General features: G+C 43.0%; 1 protein-coding gene across 5 annotated transcripts in view; it reads left to right on the plus strand.

The window, feature by feature from the left end:
• Positions 1–19,090, plus strand: part of LOC134858766 (uncharacterized) — a 30,259-nt gene extending 11,169 nt beyond the window's left edge. For 3 of the 5 annotated variants that reach the window (XM_063874858.1, XM_063874861.1, XM_063874859.1), the window contains exons 12-34: positions 2,869–3,014; positions 3,166–3,262; positions 3,740–3,889; positions 4,132–4,281; positions 4,913–5,169; positions 6,220–6,355; positions 6,561–6,755; positions 7,180–7,332; positions 8,214–8,431; positions 8,722–8,905; positions 8,990–9,145; positions 9,794–10,174; positions 10,343–10,462; positions 12,496–14,412; positions 15,747–15,881; positions 15,984–16,058; positions 16,148–16,234; positions 16,337–16,428; positions 16,884–16,969; positions 17,057–17,114; positions 17,207–17,415; positions 18,099–18,242; positions 18,331–19,090. In XM_063874858.1, coding sequence (XP_063730928.1) covers positions 2,869–3,014; positions 3,166–3,262; positions 3,740–3,889; positions 4,132–4,281; positions 4,913–5,169; positions 6,220–6,355; positions 6,561–6,755; positions 7,180–7,332; positions 8,214–8,431; positions 8,722–8,905; positions 8,990–9,145; positions 9,794–10,174; positions 10,343–10,462; positions 12,496–14,412; positions 15,747–15,881; positions 15,984–16,058; positions 16,148–16,234; positions 16,337–16,428; positions 16,884–16,969; positions 17,057–17,114; positions 17,207–17,415; positions 18,099–18,242; positions 18,331–18,578 — 5,394 coding nt within the window. In that variant the 3' untranslated portion in view covers positions 18,579–19,090. The remainder of the gene's footprint in view (positions 1–2,868; positions 3,015–3,165; positions 3,263–3,739; positions 3,890–4,131; positions 4,282–4,912; positions 5,170–6,219; positions 6,356–6,560; positions 6,756–7,179; positions 7,333–8,213; positions 8,432–8,721; positions 8,906–8,989; positions 9,146–9,793; positions 10,175–10,342; positions 10,463–12,495; positions 14,413–15,746; positions 15,882–15,983; positions 16,059–16,147; positions 16,235–16,336; positions 16,429–16,883; positions 16,970–17,056; positions 17,115–17,206; positions 17,416–18,098; positions 18,243–18,330) is intronic. The other 2 variants (XM_063874860.1, XM_063874862.1) reach the window with 2 other exon arrangements.
• The last annotated feature ends 3,394 nt before the right edge of the window (positions 19,091–22,484 follow it).

A 22,484-nucleotide genomic window follows, 5' to 3' on the forward strand; every position in this document is an offset into this window, starting at 1 on the left:
CAGCTCCTGGGTGTGTGGAATTGATTACAGTATTTTTTTAAAGGGTACGAGATGCAGCTGCAGTGATTTGCATACATGCTGGTAAGCAGCACTCTCAGTTTATCTGCAGACATGCTAACATACACACTTTATCCCTCGTAGTCTCACCCTCTCTGGTGCAATTTGACTCGATAGAAGGTAACCTTAAAGGTTTGAGTGTCTGTATGTGTTTGGATACATGCAGGATAATCCATATTATATATCATGTCTGTGCCACCAGTAGTATGGCCTCTTGTCGCTGGAGGTAAACATGGCTATCGTCTGTTTCTCTGGCTAATTGTTGCCAGATGCCGGGGCTGCGGACCAGATGGGCTTGGTGCTAAGTGATAGTTCTTGGCTGACATCACTTTGTAGCACATTGCAGAAAGACACAGGGGAGATCAGCAGATAAGAAACAACAGTACCAAGATAGGGAGAAGTATGCTGAAATAGGAGATGACTGGATGATGCCTAAAAACACAGAATACTTTTGAATATGACATATTTAATTAATAAACTGTGATTATTTTAGATATAACTCTCTTTCGAATGGAAGCAAGGGGATGTTGGGTGCACTGCAGGAGTTGTTTACAGTGGAAGCCTCTGTGAAGGATGACGGACAGAAGCAAATATCGGGAGAGGAGACGTCATTGATGGTTATCGCGCCTGTCTAATGAATCACAGTAGTTTGTTAGTTCTGCAGTTTGAGCGCAAAAACGGGCCGATAATGTTCCTCTGTGAAATTCAGCTCGGCCTATTAACTGACTGGCATGTTAGTAAATGATGTTAGAGCCTTTTAATTCTCGCATAATTTTTAAGGCAACGCTTTCCTCAAGGTCTCTGACTCACTTCTTCTATAAGCCAAGTCTGAAAATAAATTAAAGCTACTCCATTAAACTCTGTTATTAATGGCTGTTTCGTGCTTTTTAGCTGTCATGTAAATCAGATTTTTTTGTTTCTGCATTGACAGTGGCATATTTGGCACGCTGTTTGTGCATAGACCTTACTTATGTCCGCGCTGTTTTACTGGCATATGTGAAAGACATTATGTTATAAAGAACAATTAACACAGCATGGTCTGTATTATTCATACAGTTAGACAGGGACATGTCAGCATTAGAGAATGTTCGACGAGGTTTATAGTTCATTTAATTGTTTCATATTTTTGCCAACCACTTTTGGTAACCAAAGCAAGTAAAACCTTATTAATAAAGAACTTTGAAATAGTTGTGATGGTTTGTATGTAGTTTTAAAGGATCCATACAAACAGCATACCTAAAATGAAATGGGAACAACCAAAACTTTGAACCAGCTTTAAGTACTGTACATGGATTCCTGTTTCTGGTTCTGTTGGACCCTGTTGCAGTATGTTAGCAGCCAATAGGAAACCCACAGGGCTGTACTCAATAACTTTCAAAGCTTCAGACATAATGTTGACATTTGTACTTCTAAATCAACGTTTCAATGCTGCGCAGTTTCGTTGTTGCTTCTTTTCATAATGTTTAACAAACAGTATTTTTAGCATGGATGCACACACAAATTGTGCTCTAATTATATTATTAGTATTATACTATAAGTATGGTTATGTTCCAGTGGTGGCTGCGTAGGATTTCTCGTACTTTTTTCCAATTCAAAGTCAAAGTGTAAAAAAATCATCATTTCCAAAAAGCAAAACATGTTCTTATCTTCCAAAACATTGCTTCAATTTATGTCATTTTTTCCTAAACAACATTATGTTTTGCTTTATTTATAAGATTTTTGTGTGCAAAAGGGAGCCTTTGTTGTATAGATGCAGCGTTAAAAGATCAAGACAAAGGGGATGCCATTTTTAAATTCAAAACTTTTGCATACTGTTAAATGATTGTCTCCCCGGTAGCTCACCTGGCAGAGTTTATTTTGTTTTATTTTTTAAAAACTAACCTATTTAATCTAATGAATCACTATTAGAATGATTGTTTTTCATAATTGTTTGTGTGATAACCTCAAAAAATATGTCTAAAGCATCATTTGAAACCTTAATAGCAGCTTTGAATATTTAAAAAAACGATACACTGTCCCACCCTAATACCCCTTTCTATGATATGCCAGATATATGTAGCTCTGTTCTGAAACCCTCATACAGAATCTTTTGGCCGACTTTTAAAGCACTCACATGGTTGTAAAAGAGGCGTAATGGCTGTTCTAATATATTTCTACACATCGACAAGTTCTATAGCTCTGGCATTGACCTTGCTTAAACCTGCACTGCATAGTTCTAAACAGTCTGAGTGGGAATCAGTATCTAAGGCCGACAAAACACTGCAGCTGTTTAATGAGTGCTGGGGATAGGGGATTTTAAATAAGGGTTATGTTCCTAACTGCAATGGCTCTTTTTAGTCATCAGAGTGTTATAGCACGTGTTGGCAACCTTGTTAGTCCTAATGTGTTCATTCACAAAGCAATTATAAAATATTTAAATTCACTGCCATCTTTAGTGTTTTTATTTCAGTCGAACCAAAAGGAGCTTGTGTCTTTAGTCTGGCCTGGGTTATTTCACAGAGAAGAGCCAACCTTTTTAAGAGGGAGTTCGCTTTTGTGCAATTTACAGGAGAGGCTTTACTTTACTCCGGGCAGAAATCCATGTTGTCCCTCCTCCAGCCACCTTTTAGCTTTCACATTAGGAGCGAGCTACAGCAACTGCTCATTGTCTGGTGACTCCTCGCTGTGTAAATCCTCCGTTTGAGATGTTTATGCATCCAGAGGACTTTTTATTCAAGTGACGGCTGACAGAAAAGGCAAAACATTACTCACATGTCATGTTGCTGATCTTTTGGATTTTCCTACAGAGACTTCTAACTCTTCTGTCCACAGAGTCCTGTTGAATGTGGGATCGGTAGGAGGACACCCAGCAGCCAAAGCCAGGAGCAGCCATCAGGGAACCACACCTCGTCACCCACAGGAGGCGGCCCTGCCTCCGCAAATGATGTCATCGTCAGACATCAATTAAAGGGGGAAAGGTGACATTTCGGCCTGGCTTCTCTCTCTCTCTCTCTCTCTCTCTCTCTCTCTCTCTCTCTCTCTCTCTCTCGCTCTCTAGCTCTCTGTGACTTAATCAGAGGTCTTTATGTAAGTCATAATTGGAGTCTCATGTCTGTGTTTTCCTTGCAGCAGGAAGCCCAGAGCAGAGCCCAGGCTTGCCACCGCTACACGAGGCCACCCACAGCTCCACTCGCAGCTCCAGAAGTTCACCGTGTCTGCTGACAAGGTGACTCGACCCCGGCCGTGCACATCCGCAATCCCCCTTTTTCACCAGAAATCCCCTCTCCAAACAAATTCCTGTGTCCTCTACATTCACCTCACATCATATGGTCCTTTATAGCACTTTATTGCACCCTTTTGTCTTAACCTTTCTCAGACATTATGACACATTTGACTGTAAATGACTACTGTGTTCTCATTTCCAATAATTGTTATCATTTTTTAGTGTGTTTACTTTCCTCTGTTTAGACGTTTTATTTATTTATAATAAGACAAAGTAAGTATATGTCTCACATTCATAATGCCAGCTCAGCAGTAGATGATAAAATCTAAAATTGGTTCAGAATAAAAAACAACACCTGGTTGCTTGTTCTTCCTATGGCATCTTAAATTCCATCACCATTGTTCTCCTGTTTAAAAACACATCTTTGAAGCTGTTCTCCTCCTGAACCCTGTCCCTGTTTGCTCCCCCTTTCCATCTCAGACTTTGTCCTGGCTGAAAGACAATGTGTCCATGGCCACGCAGGTGTGCTCAATAGCCAGCTTTGAGGGCCTGGAGGCAGCCAGGAGGTGTCAGCACACTTTGCAGCAAGAAATCCTGACCAACAGGGCCAGGATAGAGGTTGTCAAACGGGTAAGCCAAGTCCTTTTCACAGTTTGTCTTAAAAACATAAGCACTGGATAAAGGCCAATGAAAAATATCCCCCCACATTTTGCAAACTGGGCACCTGGACAGGCATTATTCAAATAATGAGCTGACATTTCATCTCTGACGGCTTTAGTAACCTAAAGCTGCAGATTAGGTCTGTATTTCACAACCCAAATCCCAGTCCTTAGTCATCACATGCTCTCATCAGTTTAACGCACCATCCTCAGGAGGGCCGCGGGCTGGTCCGTGCACAGCATCCGGGCAGCGCCAAGATAGAGGAGTTCCTGGGCCAGCTGGAAGTCCTGTGGGAAGAGCTGCGGAGGAGGCACCAGAGGAACAATGCGTTTCTGCAGGCTTCAGAGGAGCTGGGCTTCAGGGTGAGGTTCATACAAATATCTCACACAATAGGCACTCCTCTTGAGTAACAACGAGGCTTTTACTTCAAATTTATGGTGATGATCTTGGATCCCGCTGGAGAAGCTTTCTGCTGGCAAACAGCCTTTACATCCACTCAGGGTTAGAAGCTCATCCACTTCATCTTTAACATCCTAATTGGAAGAGTCTGCAAGGTATATTCCCCAGATTTATGAAGGTTAATCCAAGGGATATAAATTGCACTGCCATATAATTAGATTATGGGATGGAAAGAGGCTACAAATCTGCCCAGAGTGATGACTTGGTTGGAAAGTTGGAGTTTCTTGTTACAAAAGATGGTCTACTTCCACTAGGTAAACAGGTTATTGTCTTCTCTGTACAGTACATCACCTCATTACTATTTATTTATTACTAAAATAGTCTTTCATTTCCCTGTACAGTATTTCATTTATACATTCTTTTCTTGTTTATCTTATTCTTTTAACATGTATATAGACTTTTCATTGCCATATCTACACTGTAGCTACATTGCATAGGACAATAAATCCTTTGTTTGTTTGTTTTTTTGCTGTGCACTACATCCTAGCAGCAAAACGTGTTCATCATTACCTTCCCTGCTTGTGTACTTGGCAGGTTGTTAAAGTGCTCCAGGCCCTGGGCAGCCTGGAGGCCTGGCTGGAATCCGTGGAACTCTCTATGAAGGAGTCCGCTCTCGCCGGTGACCCTGAGACAATGAGCATGGCTGAGAGGGAGAGCTGTCTGCTGGAGAAAGAAGTGGCAGCTCGCAGCCTGGAGCTCAGCGGTCTGAGGCAGGAGGTGGAGCGCCTCCACAGCGCCAGTCACCCACACACACGGGGCCTGCCGGCACGCATGGAGGAGGTGGAAAGAAAGTGAGTTTGTCAGAGGGGGAGAAGGAGGGGTCATATCATCATATGAGAGTCATGTTCTGGCTCTGAACAATCACACCCTGGTGGTTTTGCTCGTCACTGTGGTCAGGAAATGCAGTAAGAATGTTGTCAGTGTTTCCAAGAGGTCACAGGTTTTGGCTTGCCGAGTCTGCAATCCAGCATGGAAGAGTTTATTCATAAAATCCCCGGTTTTTATTTAAGATAAACAATTTCACCCCATAAACCCCAAAATATATAGATCTCGTGTTTTTTCTCCAGGTTGCCAAAAAGAAAATACTCTCCATGCACTCATTTATTGCGAGGCTCGAGTTTATTCATTCGTGATTCATGCAGCACTTAAGAGAGTCGGCCCTGCAGTCCCGAAATGCACTTCACCCCACAGCTTGTCAGTGTGTGTCAGAGTCACCCACTGCATGTGTTGCAAGATGACGCCTCTCTCTTTGGTTGGTTCTGGAAAGACAAGTTGTTGCCATGGACTCTTGGTAAAACTCCACGATGTTGGCCCGTTTAATGGAAGTACCTTTGTCCATAAACACACATTCAGACTCTGTAAAGAAAACAGCTAACCAAAGTAAATAAAGAAATGGAAAGGGCTCAGTTAAAGTGTTTCCAGGGTGGGGCTGTTAGATGGGGGTAGAAATGGACACTCTGAGGAACCTTTGATGCAGGTAGAGGCTGTCACTGAGCAGCTGTAAGACACTTGCGATGATGTCATTATTTAATGCTGCGTACAAGCAACTTAAGGCTCATTTATTCTGGGAAAAATACCCTTTGAAATTCCTCCCTTTACCATCTCAAATATAAACTGTGCATGGACAAGGTACACTCATGCCCTGAAGTACAGGAAATGTTTACATGACACATGATATATATAACCATAAACAGCGCTGTAGCACTGAACTCTGTGTACTGATGGAGGTCTCTCTGATGTGGTTCTTCCAACGGATGCAGAATTGTACTGTATATACGGATGTGAAGGAGTAGCTGGTCATTAAAAGCTTCCTACTGGTTGTTTCTATGTGTGTCTTTCAGGTACCATCGTGTCCAAAGTGTACTGACCCAGCAGAACTCCGAGCTGCAGGACACACGGATGCTGACGGAGTTCCTGGAGCGCGTGGAGCTGGAGGAGAGCCAGGAGCTCAGCGGGAGTCGGTACAGCCTTGGCCAGGTCAGAAACTGTGACTTCTGTGTTTGTTAGCACTACAGTAGGTCTCTCCAGCAGCGCCTTTATGACATCATGATGACACACATAAACAAAACATAGACGAACAAGGTGAAAAGAATACTAGTGTCAGCTGATAATAGACATATTCTAGGATTTTTTTTTAGATAAATACCCTTTAAAGTAATGATTTTGTCTGTTTTTCTAACAGCCTCTTCACAGTGAGATCTCCTCAGCTCCTACACTACTGGGACTCCAAAGCAGTGGCGGTGGCGAGCCCCTGATAGAAAGCATGGGAGACCCTGTGGAGGAACTAAGAGAGGCCGTAGAGATGCTGAATGACACTGTAAGGGAGAGGGGCCGATCGCAGAGCCACGACCAGGCCATCCAGGAGCTGCTGAGCAAGGTAAAGAGATGGGAGTCCCTTTATATTACTCTGGGAGCTCTAGTTCTAGTTCCTTAGAGCTAATGGTCACCACAATGTTTGTTAAATTACAATAATCTGACGGTTTTTGTTAAGTCCCTTAAGTTCTGTCCCAAACAGCTGCAAACCCATAGAGTCACATCTGGTTTCCTTTTGTCTGTGGCTATATTCTTTAATAGGCCCTCAACGAGCCACAGCTCCCCCTCACATGAGTGTTTTCGCGTTAATCCCAGTGATTTCTGGTATAGAAAGCAGCACACATGTCAAAATAGCACACATGCCCGGAAGGGATTCTATGACACCCTTTCAAACACTTACTCGCAATGTGGCTAGAACAAATAATACACGCGAGGCGTAATGACACCCTACGAGTACACATGATGACTCTGCTCCCCCCCCCACCCAGCATGCCAGGCTGGCGGTGCACGTGGAGGAGTGCTTGAGCTGCAGCAAGGAGCTGAGCCTGGACATCCTGGAGAAGGAGACAGACATGGCCGTCCAGTGTGAGCCCGACCGCTGCGGCCTGGAGGCTCTGCAGGAGAGGCAGGACCTCCTGGAGGTGAGAGGAACACGCTGTAAACACTGGAGCTAATATGATTCTGTATCCCATCCAATTGGATTATTGACCTTTGCTTGGTGTAATTTAAAAAAAGGGAAGCCCCCCTCTTTTTCTCGCACACATTGTTCCACAGTCTGTTTCCTGTTGTGCCAGATTTTCTCACATCTAAAAGAGGGCAGCCCATCATGCTTGCTGCTGTGTTTAATTTATTACATAAACTGCACGGTGCAATAATACACACAGAGCGTGCAAACGTTTATTATTCACACAGGATATTTATTTACGCTTGTGTGAGTCATTGTTCTGTAAACTCTCAAAGTGTGTGTATTTGTGAGTAAATCTGGCAGGGTGTGTGTTTCTACGCATCTGAGGGGTCATGGGGTTGGAGATGTGAGGTTGGTACAGTCCTGTGTGAGTCATTGTTGGGCAGTGTTGTGTTTATCACACACACACACACACACCCACACACACACACCCACACACACCCACACAGCTGTCTGGACTTGATACCATTGAAGAGCAGGAATGACCTCATCGTCCAAACTGAAATAACTGTGGCGTCAGCAGACAGGCATCCACCACTCCGTGTTCTTGAGGCCTTCTGTAGCTGAGAAACGTTATGAAGCATTACTCCCAGAGAACCCTCAACGCTATTAATTACCGCCTCGTCAAAAGGAGCAAAAAAATGGTCAAGATTGCTAGCTTGCTACGGCATGGGAGCCCATATGCGGACCATATGGGTCTCTCGCTGAATGATATGCATAAAACTATGGGGATGAAGTCATACTCATACACAGAGATACAATTGGTTCAGGCTGTTTGAGCGATACTGAGGGTGATGGACGATGATAGATCTTTTTTTTTATTGTGATTCTCCGCAGATTGACTATGAAGTCATCAGGGAGGAGGTGAAGGAGATGGAGAGCCAGACCTCTCATTTGGAGGAGCTGTGCCCGGAGAGAGTGTTCGTTCTCGGGGCAAAGATCCGGGCCATGCTGCAGGGCTGGACGGAGCTGGGGAGGAGTGTGGTGGAGAACCAGTCACATCTGCAGGAGTTTGTCCAGCTCCAGGACTTCTTCAGGAGCTACCTCGCCATGATGTAAGCGGGGCGGGCGCGGGGAGGCTGTGAAGCCCTTTTTTTCCTCATTGTGAAAACATCTGCGCATTACAATGTCTTCGCAAGGGGAAGGACAGGATGTTCTCGTTGTCAAGCAAGCGCATGTCCCTAGTGAAATGTATAATTTAAGATGTGCTGAAGAGGTCAGCGCACAAGGCGGTGAATGTCTGTCCTATCAGGGAGAGTCTGGTCAGTGTCATGTTTTTTTAGAATGTATGGCTTTTCTCAAAGCTCTGCTCCTTGTCTTTCCCTCCCCCCATTCCTCTGTATAGCTCTTGGACAGAAGACACCAGGTCGTGCATTTTCTCAGATACCGCCTTGCATCTTGGGAAAGACGGCCAGAGGCCACTCGCTGCAGAGCTGGACTTGCAGATAGAGCAAAAGTTTGAGGAGTTTGATGCGCTGGCGTACACAGGGAGGAACCTTTTGGATAAAGGACACCACCTCACGCAGATGGTGAGTGTGAACGATGGCTCACTGCGGTCTTTGAATAAACTGTTGTTTTTTTCCACTTTTACAACCCTGAGAAATGTCTTACAGGTAAGAGAGCGCATGGAGGAGCTGAGGAGCATGCTCGGCTGGATCTCGGTGCACTGGAGGGCTCAGAAACAACAATGGCTTCACAAGCAGAGCAGAGAGGAGCCTTCACAGGATAACATATACTCTGAGGCCACTATGTGCTCTACATTGGCAGAGGTACATAAGCACAGAGGCGTTCATTCATCCATCCCCGGGACTAAATAAAGCAAAAGTCCTTGAAAATCTAATCATTTTTGTACCATGTCAATTTTTAAACAAATACTAATATCAGATCTTCAAATATGATGATTGTGGCCCAAACATTATAGCAATATTTTCCAATATCTATACAACGTTTGGAGAAATTCAAATACATTTTTCTCTTTTTTTTGTAATGAATGACTAATCTCTGTGAGTGTGGTGTCGGGTGAAAGAGAAAAAGGGAGAATATAAAGAATTGAAAATAACTTGAGACACTAGATTACTTACATAATATCATTATATTGTATTAATAACATGACATCAATATTTATTTTTCATTTATCGCAGTTATTAATGACCTATTTCAAACCAAGAAAGATGAGTTTTTAATACAAATCCCATCAACTTTTATTATTCCTGAAGATTTTGGAAATCAACAAAACATTTTTTTATCATAATGATCAAGAATCATCATAAAAAGTCAAAAAACCTTAACAATGCAGGACTGATATACTGATTGGGTTTCACAAAGAGAAAGAGTGGGGAATATATCCCAGTTCCATTTCCTAAAATATAATTACTTATTTGCCAATGTGAACATGTGTTCATTTGTGTTTCATACAGAGTTCCGACCCTGATCTAGAGGTCTATGAGTCCCATATGTCACCTGTCGTCACCTCCACTGAAGACAAATTACGGGCTGCAGGAGACGCCCCGCCCTCCTCGCTGCCGCAGAGACGAGCTGATCCGCAGGAGGAGAATCAGTTTGAGGATGGGTATGAGGTCATGAACAGTATCGGACCCCAGGGCGGTGAAGCCTCCCCTTCAGAGTCTCCAAAACCATCCATCGTGGTCCTCAAGGAACCCAGCAGCCCTGCTTTAGGGGGCACGGTCAACCTCATCCTGAGCTTCGGGGGGCAGGGGGACAGCCAGGTTCAGGTGCTAGAAAACACGCCTGCTAGGACGGAGGAGGTAGAGGAAGAGACATGTGAGCCTGTCCACAGGGTGAGGAACACACACAGTCACCGAACAGCACTATGGGAAGACACTGTTATTGGCTTCACACATTTCTCCCACTGCATGGGATCTCCCTCCTTGGCAATCCGCTGCTGTTCATTCCTTCCTCCCCGTTTGGCCTTCACGTCTTCCCTTTTCCCCTTTTTTCCCCCTCAGCCCACTCTGCATCAGTCTTCTGCCTGTAAAACCTTTTGGAGGCGCTGCCAGGGGCTTTTGGAAAATACTTTTGGTAGTTTAAAGCGAAAGAAAACGATTTATCGGCAGAGTGCAAATGAGGTAAATAGCGCGGTGTGATTTGGCACTGCATGCTGCGTCTAAAAGTGTGCCAGGACTGCATGCTGTGTTGTTTTCTTGGGGCAGCATGCTCAACTTACCCCTGTTACGAGATACAGCTGCTCTTCCCCGTGCTGTCGGCCTCTGTAAGCCAGGTAAGCGTTAAAAGAAACAAAACAGGCCAGAGTGCTATCACAGGTACTCTCACACCATCTCTGAACCCACTGCCGCTGGGAAACATAGTGAGGAAAGAACACAAACTCAGTCACAACTCGGAATTTCCCTACTTAAAGACAGTCAAAAATGCAAATTCGGAACTAACTAAATTATATTTTTAATGAACACATTCTGTCGTAATGGGCTGAAAAAGTGCTGATATTACAACCCATTTGTGTAAATATAAACATAATGAATGAAGTGTGGTAATACAAATCTCCAATTACTGAACAAATAATAGGATTTGTTTTTAGAAAATAATATTTGTTGCCTTTATGTAACTGTCATTTTGTTACAAGTTACTATAATGCATACAATTCATGTATAATAAAATGCAATCCCTGAAGGATATGTATGTTTAAAAAACATTTTATTTCAATGTTTTTTTACTATGAATTGAGTGACTAAAGGAAACAAATAAAAGTCGCTTTATCAAAATTGCAATGGAAAAAAAAGTATTGTATGAAATGATGTGATGAAATGAATGGCAAAGAAATGTCATTAATAATGACAGCTATCAAAAAGTTTGCTGTCAAATAAATTCACTGAATGCTGCCCATATCCATGTGACCCACGCAATCACACAATAATATATAATAAAATAACAAAGAATGACCAATACCAAATAAATATAAACTAGTATAAACATATTTATTATTTAAACAAAATCCACCTCTCTGTAATGTTCATGACTCCTACAAATCATTTGTTGCTAATGAAAATGCCATAAAAAACTAAATTCTATGCTATTTTATTTAAAAATAGACTCAAAACTATTCGCAGGACTCATCATACATCCCAGCTTTAAAAACAACCTATTATCTCCGTAATCTTGAAGCACTGGGAACAAATGTGTATCTTTTGGATTGTGAATGTGAATCCATCTTTCTGCAATCTGTCACTTGCCCTTTCAGCTCTTCCTGTGTAAACTCTGATAAAAAGTTCAATCCAGACAGAAAATCACACAAAGAATCAGGATGTTTACACTCCAACTTTCCTTAAGAATGTTCTTTGGAGCTCAGCTTGTTCAGAATTAAAAGCTGTAGAGCGCTGATGGCAGACACAGAATGAGGGTGATGAGTAAGAGAAGCCCACACTGTCTTATCCCCCCTGCTGTGAATGTTGACAGAGCGCTTTCTCTTCTCCTTCTGTCACTTCACCGCACGCCTCACGCAAACCTGCTCTTGTTTGGCTCTCCTGCGGCTGTGCATCGATCGTGTTAAATAAGTGACCTCACCTTCACTTCCTCAAAAATGGCTCCCAGCAGGAGTGTGTCCCGAACGCCAATACAGGCGCAGTCATTAGCCCAATAACCACTGCTGAACTTTTCAAGGAAGGCCCCCAGACTGCACACAGTGATTTATAGTCTGGGGCTTCCACAGAAACAAGAGATTAGTCACAGAGTTGAAAGGTCAAGCCATTACAGCTGCATATGACGGCATGTGCTGCCACATATGTATTTGGTTAAGTCCCGTAAGTGTGCGATTACAATCATGTTCTTTTGTCTTTTCATCTCATTTTTATGTGTTTTTGGTGTGTTTATTTAATCATTTGCATTGCTGTGTGAGTCTTGTACTCTTGTATTCCAGAACCCATTGTTTTCTTTAATGTGTGGGATGTAGTGCTGATGTTTGTGTCTGAAAAATGGCTGATTGTCTTGGTCAGGTTTGCTCTCATGTCATGATTAATCTGTAACTCATAAAACAGTTCTCGCAGAGGGCTCCAGCCTGCATGAGTCTCTCTGCGGTTAACTTTTTTAGATAAAGCATTTGCAATGATTCAAAAGTGCGCAATCGTCTAACATCCTTCTCTCTTTCTAGGTAAGTACCTACTTGCATGTGAAGGATAACAACTTGGCTGTGGCACCTGTGTATGAGAGCATCACCCTGCCCCGCCAAAAGAGGCGCTCTGCAGCCTCAGCCTCCCCTACGTTCTCGGCGTCCTCCTCCTCTTCCTCTGCGACCGCACCTCAGTCGGCGAATGTAACCTTCCACCCTTCAGCTGGGAGCACCTCCATCTTCAGCAGCCTGAAGAGGATAGGCAAGAAGAGAAAGAGGAAGAGAGACGCTCGCAGGCACACTATCCAGAAGATCATGGGAGTGGAGGAGCAGACCGAAGGCATGCCGTATTACGACAGCGAGACAATCACGTACGACACGCATACATGGCCGCTGAAGGAAGCCAGGAGGAAGAAGGGTACACATAAGAGCGGAAATGGAGTCGAAGCGATGGCCTACATGAAGAATCCCCTGCTGAAAGACATTGATACGGAATGTTCAGGAGTGTACAGCATTATTCCATACGACATGTCAGATGGGCCGACCACAAATCATGCGAGAAGCCACTGCAGGTTCCTCTCTTTGGGCTCCGTGCTGAGCTTCGAACTGCCTAAAGACATGACCCTCATCCCCAGCATTCAGGACATCATTACTATCGCCCCACCAGAGACCAAAACACCTGCAGGGACTGATCCGGACCCCATCTCCCAGAGACAAACGGCCCTGAGCTCCTTTAAACAGACTCGATCCACTCCGTCCGTCACACGCAGTTCAGCAGATTTCAGTCTTCCTGAAACACAGACAGTTGTAGTGAAAGATCTGCCTGATGTCAGGAACAGTTTCCAATCACCACGTCCTTCTTCCACAGAGGAAGACCAGACTGTACCATGTAGAGACATGTCCAAACCACTCACCTTGCTTGAGGATGCAGAGCAGGACAAAATGTTGTCCTGTACGGCTGAAAGACATGGGACCAACAAGCCTTGCCAGCTCCCGATTTATGTGAATCAAGCCCAAAACACAGCTGCGCATAAACACAAATGCCCGAGCGTCCACACGCTCATCCGAGACCTGAACGGACACCACTACCATAAATGTGCCAAACCCCAGAGTGTGCTCGAAGAGAATCCGGAGCCACAGTGTCAGAGCCAGGCCTCTCATATGGTTGTGAATCTGAAGTCGACCGTTAGCGTGAGCGTTCGCCAGGACTCTGTAGACTCCGGGATCTCCACCTCCAGCAGCGTCAAGCTCTGCCCTGATAGTCTGTGTCTGGATAACCTGCAGCCAAAGGGTGTAGTGGGGAGGCTCATGTCCCTTGAGGTGGGAGGAATAGACTGTGCTAAAACAAGGGAGAACACGTCATCGGTTCCAACCACAGAGCCATCGGCTCCAACCACAGAGCCATCGGATCCATCCACAGAGCTGGAAACAGAGCCGGTCCTCCTCGACCACCAGCAGTTTGAGGAGGAAGAAGAAGAGCTGGAGGATATCTGGAACCAGACAACCAATTACAGACAGAGCATCTGCTCAGACATCATGTACCAGCCCAAGCAGGAAGAGCCTGAACCCTCTGACCAATCAAAACCACCATCACCCAAAATCCCAGCTGTGCTCTACAGGAACCTGGTCACAGCCTCAGCCCCTAACCTGCTCGTGGCAGAGTTTAAACTGCCCCCCTACCTTCAGAGCTTGCTGGGCTACGACAAGGAGCTGCAGAGTCCCAGAGGTCACCTCCCTCCACTGGCCCCGGGAGACAGGAAGTCCTGGGCGGCCTTCCCCAACAGGGAACCAGCCGGGAAGACCGTAGTGACGGTGAACGAGACGGCATCGGACCCAGTGAAGCTGCCGGACGTTGGGGACAATCAGAGATATATTTATCAGTACAGAGAGGAGGAGGAAGAGCGGGAGGAGGAGGCAAAGGTGGGGGAGGAGGTGGATGAGCTCGGAGGTTGTTCCAAGGTGAGGTTTGAGATACTGTGATGTCCAGAACTTTGAGACCTTATCAGTTCACCCAAATTACAAATTCGGCACGGGGGCTAGAATGGTGTTGGTAATGCTCACTGGGGGTAAATCCCAAACACTCAGCAAGTACGACTGTCTCGGAGCCATTGTAGTAATAAATACATTTAAACGGAGCCTTGGGAGGAGGGTCATATGTTATTAAAACACAAATATTCTCTGAGGTCAAAGTGGTACATTTACGAGGAAGAAACTCAGAAATGTAGGCGAGAAAAAGTCTTTGTAGGGTTTTTGGGTAAAGAAACCACAAAGGCTATTACCTCATCTAAACCAGTATGTCTTTTATGAACCGGACCAGTTTGTATGCTTATGATAATATGTTGAAAATGTTGTTATTGCTAAATCAAAGTGATTAGGTCATCCACTGCAGGCATGATACACAGAGCGTGGTGGCGTCTGTGGGAAAAAGTGATGCCATGTGGTTCCTTGATATAAAAAAAAGCCCACTATTCCCCAGATATTTGTTTCAAATGTATTTAATCAAAATATCAAAGATGTTTTAACCCTTCTTTCGTGATCGGGTCAAATACTCTACTTTTATTAATCATAGATAATGGGTTTTGCATTTGATTTCTTCACGGTATCCCCGACAGTAGGCATTTATACATAAAAACTTTCATTGAATTTTGAGTGGTTAAGTGTACTTTGTAAGACCCATGGTGTCAAAATGGGATACCCTAGATTATGTTCATCCATCAGATAGTACACGTCCTAATTTTAATTTTGGGATATATTTTCAGCATCTTGTCTTTGTATATTCACTGCAGTTTTTCATTTAAACCTGTAGACTGAGACTGTTTACAGCCTAATAGGGGGATAAATGTAATGATGATTAATGGTTTTTGTGTTAATATTAGAGCAGTTAAAACAGACCGGTTAAATTTGACTGAGAACACCAAAGTAAGGTTGGAGAAACAAACACAACAATGTCATTTATTTATTTCCTAGGAATATTACCCCCTCCCTTAGGTTCCATATTTGATATAATTTGACTGTCGTAATATAGCACCATAGGCAAGAAACTTTTGTTCTATGTGTTTTTTATGTCATTTGGGTCACAATATTTAGAAATTCAAATGTTAATAAGATATACGTATTTGTGTTAGTTTTCACATCTATAAAGTGAATACAAACTGTAGACGTCTTGCTTCAAATCTCTAGATGGAATTGGTAGCATTTATCAGTGTTGTGGCCTTGATATTACAAAAGAAAAAAACTAAAAGCATGAGCAACTCGTCCTGAGTGATTATTGTGGAACTTCTCTCTCTGAACAGGACCAGTCAATGAGCCTCCTCTCAGTCCATATGGGTTTGGATGGCGTCTGCCAGCAAAGGAAAACCCCTCACAGCCTGAGCGACTTGGAGCAGCAGGAAGAGTTCCTGACCACAAGAGGGCGCTGTGTTACCCTGGTGAGAGTGACGCAAATCAAAAGCTCTTATTAGAAATATAGCTGTTTTCATTTATCACAGAAAGGAGTTTTGCCTAAATATTGTGAATTAAAATCCTCTCAGAGTGGGAAGCCTGAGCTGCAGTCCATGGAGGGAACGCTGGAGAGGAAACACAAGCTGCAGCTGGGGGGAAAGAGGGTAAGAAAGGCTTTATGTTTTCAGACAGCGCGGTCAGCAGATGTAAAGCTCGCAGTCAGCAGCAGTCAGCTCTTATCTTATTTTCTCAGGCTGCCTCCAGAGGATGGAACTCGTACCATGCCGTCCTATACAGACACACCTTATGCTTCTACCAGGATAGGAAGGATACACTGAGGGTAAGCAGAAAAAAATGACGACAATAAAAGCCCAGAGGAACAGAAAATGATGAATAATTGAACTGGATAAGTCAATGATGATCACTCTCTGCTATTCTGCAGAGCTCTGTATGCGGCCTGCCGCTCAACCTCCTTGGAGCGGAGTGCTCCCCTGCACCAGACTACACCAAGAAACCCAACTGCTTCAGACTGCGGTAAAACTTCAATAACCCCTGCATATTCACAGAAGAAAAAAAACAACATTTGACAAAGAAATAAACCCAAAAGTTAGAAATGAGTTCCCAAACACCTGCAAAAACAACTTTTGAGCACCGGACCTTTTGTAATCCTAATAAATTAGGCTAGGCGTCTCATGAAGTAAGTGTGCAAAGTGTTTTTCTGTACTTGATAACTAACTGAAAATAAAAGAACAACAGACAAAAATACAATGTAGATAACTGCACCTTGAAGTCCAAAACACTCTAAAAAAGGTCTCCACGGTCTTGCAAAATGTTTTCCCTTCGTCTGGCTTTGTAATACAATATGCCATGATCATCACCCTTCACCCTTACCTGTACATACATACAATTACTCTGAAAAAAATACATAGCTTCCTTCGGAATACTGAATACGAGTGTAAAGTTGTAAACCTTGTCTTTGTGGCCCTCAGGCTCCGCGATGGCTCCGAATATCTGCTCAATGCCTCCTCACGCTTTCTGATGAAGAAATGGATGATGAAAATACAGGCAAACACAGGTAAGCATTTTATTTTAAAGCAAACGTTCGCTAATCCTGACGTGATGTGAGAGTTATGTGCTTAAATTATTTTATCTTCTGAAAAAGGTCGCAGTGAGACTTCATTCTCAAGATTCCTGGCTGATCAAGACCTCCCTAACTCCTCGTAAGATTTACAATTCAACAACCTCCAACCCTTGATTAAAAAGGATGCTTCTGATCTTTACAATAATGTTTTGGTTCCCTCCCACCGCCCAGAAAGCCTTTCTGCTCCCATTGTAATGGCCGCGCCACATGCCAGTGCTCCTCCCGCCATGAGGTCACGTCCACGTTCCCCAGGCGCAAAACCCAGGGCACCGCCCAGACTAAAGAGATAGTCGTCCTCACCCGAGAGTTCGGTCACATGACGCAGGGTCATCTCAAGAGTGTGGATGAGCAGTCCACCGGCTCACAGGGAGGCTGCAGTGGTAAGACATACAAGCCCCGCCCTCCATTGTTGGACTCTGAATGATCCCTCTGGTGGTTAGAGGATGCAACTAGTTATTAATTAAACAGGGTTATGATGCATTTTTCTTATAATGATTTTATTAAAGCAAGTTGCTTGCTTCTTTACTCTTGATGCTACATTTTATTCAGTTTTATTGTGTCTGCTATCAAGCTCTCCAACCATGAAAGAAAATAGGGAAAATATGTTGCAGTTCTATTATGTTCCACTAAGAGGAGCTAAGGTATTGTCTCAGCTATTAAACAACTGGAGTATCAAAGAGAAGCTCACATCTGTTATAACAGTTATAACAAATCTGTATTTTAAAATGACATGTATGTACAATAATATTTATCATTCTATGTTTACCTCTTATCAACATAAAATTAACAAATGTAAAAATACACAAGACACATGAGAATAAAACAAACAAATGACCAGCTCAGACACAAAAAGCACATATGCATCCAGAATATGAACACAACTTGAAATGTCCAGATTCAGTTGAGGATCAGAAATGGATATGTAGTTTGATAAGGCCGAAAACAACGGCTGGAAAACTAATTTCCGCTCTCTCAGATTAACCCGTTGCATGCTGGCCTGTTTTAATGAGGAAGTCAAAGTGTTCTTGGAGTGACTCAATCCTAATGTTCTGTGCCTCTCCAGATGATGATGAAGACACTTTAACGCAGTCACTGACTCACAGGCTGTCTGGAGCATCCAGAGCCAACACCTCTTCCTCCCCCCCTCTCCCGTGTGGCGGTGAGGACTGGCTCAGCAACAAGCGTCGCTCCCACTCCTTCACGTCAGGTTAGTCATTAAAGGATCCACTGCTGAGAATCATAAACAGCTGTTGTTTTTACTGTCCTAACTTTCACTACACTGTTTTTCTTTTTAGCAACTTTTCAGAAGATCAAACCCGTGGTGCACCCCCCTGCAGGCAGAGGCCCGGAGAGAGGCTCCAACTACTGTGTGACTCTTGTAGTTGGAGACAAGTCGTCAGACTCTGAGCCCCCGCTGATGGCTACAGCCGGGTGGCAGCAGGACCCCCATCAGGACTCGGCTCTGAGGAGCTACTCCAGCCTGCCGCGGCCACGCAACAACAAGTCCGTCTTCAAAAAGTTCTTCGGGAAAAAGGACCTCTGAGTTTTTACTTACAAATTGTTCCTAATGTGCAGTGCACACAAAAAAACGCCACTACTGACTATATTTATGATGGGAAGAGCTACCACGGTTTTATGTTTGATGTGTTTTGTCTTATAAATCATAAGTATTTTCTATGAGTTATTGTTTTTTCTTGTCACATAAAAGGAACAATACTGTGTGAGTGTGCACTGCGTAGTTGAAGATTTGATTTATTGAAACACGTTTTCTCAACAATCTTATTTCCTTTTCTATTTTTTCTGGATTGTTGTGTATTAAGTAAAGCATACTGCTCAGTAGAGAATCAGTTTAGAAACTACATAAAAGAATAATCACAGTGAGTATTAGTATCAAAATATCCTGAACTCATGACACTAACATGTACAGCGTGTGGTGCACCAATATTTCTTTCTTTTTTTATCAGCAGTTTGATACTGCCAGAGCTTGTTTGATTTTAACACTTTTGAAATACAAATTGTAACAAAGACTATTCATAATAAAACAATGAAAACCAATGAGTTGCTTTGTCTGTGATAATGCATGAATGATATTTATTTTTCATACAGTTTCATGCAAAATGTGTTATTCAAGCTTTGTTGTCCTCTCTTGAGGCTTTGAAGAGAATGGGGATTAGATGAAGAGAGAGATTAAAGGCCAGGCCAGGCTAAGAACATCTTCACATCATTAGCCGTCTTTTTGCATATTAAAAACCCGCCACTGTTCAAAGACGTGATTCACACACATCCATAATCAACAATATTTATGCTGAGAACCCAAACATTCTCTGCAGACATGGCTGCATAATGAGTTATATGCATAAAGAATTTGCAAAACACTTCTGTTTAGCATTACAAAATATTCAGCGATTCCGTTCATGATATGTGAAGGACAAATTAGATTAGAGATTACAGCAGAGAGGGAAACGGGGTACTCAGTGCTGATTTAAAAATATTTTTGGAGGATTTATAGCTGCTCTGCAGAAAAAGTAAGAACTGTGTCGCTTGCACGTACAAACAGTAAACAGGTTACGATGTGAGCTGTTTGCATGCACCAGGTTTTATGAGAATTGAAGTCGGAGCATTGGAAGTGTGCTGTTAAAATGTCGGCACTGTCCAGATTTGAAATGTCTTCCGAAATAAAGGGCCGAAATCAGTTGAGCAGTAATCGTTGAAAGCATTTTTCAGTTCATTGTGTGTAGGCAGCTGATTCGTCATTTTTCTACGTTAGAACTGAAAATAGTTCAACTGTGTGTGATGTTGAAGATAAAAGCATTTGAAGTGTTATTTAAAGAGTGTTAGTTGTGCTGGTATTTTAAAGGATGTGCACTGTTAGTACTGGTTGGTATATAAGCAGTGACGGTTGAATGTTCTCATTATAAAATACACCATGCAACGCACCTTCACATCAGACAGTAAACAATGTGGTCGGCATGTTATACATGCTGCAGTAGAGAAGAAACATTCAATCAGTTTACTAAAAAACAACATATTAATACGCCATGTTAAAATACAATGGTACAGGAAATGGTGGTTGATTTTACCATCAACGTATACTTAAAGGAAACGAAGCGATTATGCAGAATGGCCCTTTTTCATGATAAGATAAGATGGACCTCTATTTATCCCTATGGCGAAATTCAGGAGTTTAAAGCAGCAACAGGGTGAGAGTGAAAAACAGGACAGTACAGATACTTGGATAATACAATTAAAAATAACATAATAAGTAACTGTTAAAACGAGATATCGCAACAAGGTGAAACGCTGATCATTGGATTGAACATATATACATATTTGAGTTATTAAATATATTTACATGTATGTGTGCAGATGGAGTGCAGGTCAAAGCCATTTGTACAAACAGTGCAGATTTTATGTATGTACAGTACGGGTCACTTTTAACTGGTTACATGGTAAGCCCTTGGTATACATATAATAATATACTTTATATCACTGAATTAAGTGATCTGAAATATAGAGAAAGGATGCATGTGTTCACCAATATAATATATCAGCCGGTTTGGCAAATGTTATTGTCTGGTCATCTTAACCTATTATAATAATCATGATTTATGAGTTAAGTTATATATTGTATTTAATTTGAATCTGCAAAATAGCAAACATTAAAAGTAATAGTAGAATATACATACAAATAAATTACAAGCCCCTTAAAAGTTTCATTTAAGAAAGCACTTACCTTACAGCACTCCTAATCTGTAACATGCGTTCATGAGGAAAGTGCATCTACTTCCCATTACCCACCAGTCTAACTCAGAACCACAGCAAAGCAGCACTATCACAAATGTAAAAAAAAAAAAGAGTTCTGGCACAACCACTGCAACACCTCTCAGTTCATATCACACTGCCAAAAGTCACAGTATGGTCTTGGCACGCGTGTATGCATACACACATGCACACCACCCCTACAGTAGCATATGGAATGGAAACAGCTCTGCGTTTGTGGTGAAAATTTGTCAAAAGCGTCCAGCAGGGGCATTAATCATGGCAGGTCAGCAATCTGTGAATCATTATCCAGACTCTATAGAGCACACTGTATGACTCAGCCTCTCACTATAAAATATACCCAAAGTTTGTTCACTTAGTATAGAAAATCCCATGTTCCACTGCATTGATCTGTGTCTTATTACTGTAGACAAGTTAATAATCCGGGGTATGATTGGCAAATCCACATAGTTGCTGCATGTACATATGGCACCTATTTTCCTCATTGCATGGAGCACAAACATTTGGGTTTTTCCCACAATAAAAACATTTTTGTGAGTTTTCCCTCTCCGTCAAGTTTGGAATGACAGCCACATCCTTCGCGGCCCTGAGGGATGCCCCATTGGCCGATCTTTGTGTCCTCTCTGTGGCCTCTGACCTCCATATCATCGGCTGACAACCCCCTGCTTCTCTTACAGCTGTTGGGGGTAGGTGGGGGGTCATTCCTCCCCTCTAGAGACAGTGCAGTTGTGTGTCACCACACTGGAGGCTTCCTCTCTAAATATGGGATTTAAATGTGGTTGGGCGATGGAAAAGGCCACCTCAAAACACACACACTTCTCCACGCTTCGGTTGTATCCTTTTCCTATGTCTACCCACTCATAACGGCCTACATGACATCTCCTACCGAAGGTGAGGCAACATTTTGTTATGTAGCCAAATAAGAAGTGACTCACCGGGGGTTACCACATTCATTCAAAGAGATCCGGAGATCACAAGGAACCATGAAGGCAGTGTAACAGGAGAATGATGTCCTCGGGCCTCGACCCCTCTCCTGCTGTTGATGGAATATAGTCCTCTGGAAGGATGCATGATTCTGTACACATCCCACATTTCTACAGATTTACACGTATCATAATAGACTCTTTCTATCTTTTTGTGAAAAGGAAAAGAAAGGAAGAGAGTTGTTGAAATCACACAAAAATGTTACTCTTTTAATTTCAATCCTGTTCTATTCTGAGCTTTGATCCCGGGTTTAAAGGGAAGTCTTGCTGAGGGGTGTGCTAGTGGCCCAGATACACACTCTGAAACAGGATACTGTCGGCCTCCGGACCAGGGGAGCCTGTGAAAGTGATGTAATGGGACGAGTGGTTGAGGAATCATCGGTGGTGGGCAGAAGGGTGGAATAGTGGTTAGAAAGTCAGATCAAATGGCTTAATTTCCACAGCCTTCATATCGCACTCATTATTAACTGCCCACCTATCATGACCTGCAGACCTTAGATTTGCCCATTAGCACAATGAGCTGAATTATGACTCAATTACAGGTTTCTGGGAACATACTGATGCCTGTGGGTCTTACAAAGCAAGCGTCACACACTGTGATAAGTCACATACCCAATGCATGCTGAGGAGTTACATTGTTTTAAGCTTTGCTATGTGCAAGCTTTGGCACTGAGAAATGTGACCGC

The sequence above is a fragment of the Eleginops maclovinus genome, chromosome 22 (assembly GCF_036324505.1).
Source record: "Eleginops maclovinus isolate JMC-PN-2008 ecotype Puerto Natales chromosome 22, JC_Emac_rtc_rv5, whole genome shotgun sequence".
In the NCBI taxonomy this organism is placed as follows: Eukaryota; Metazoa; Chordata; class Actinopteri; order Perciformes; family Eleginopidae; genus Eleginops; species Eleginops maclovinus.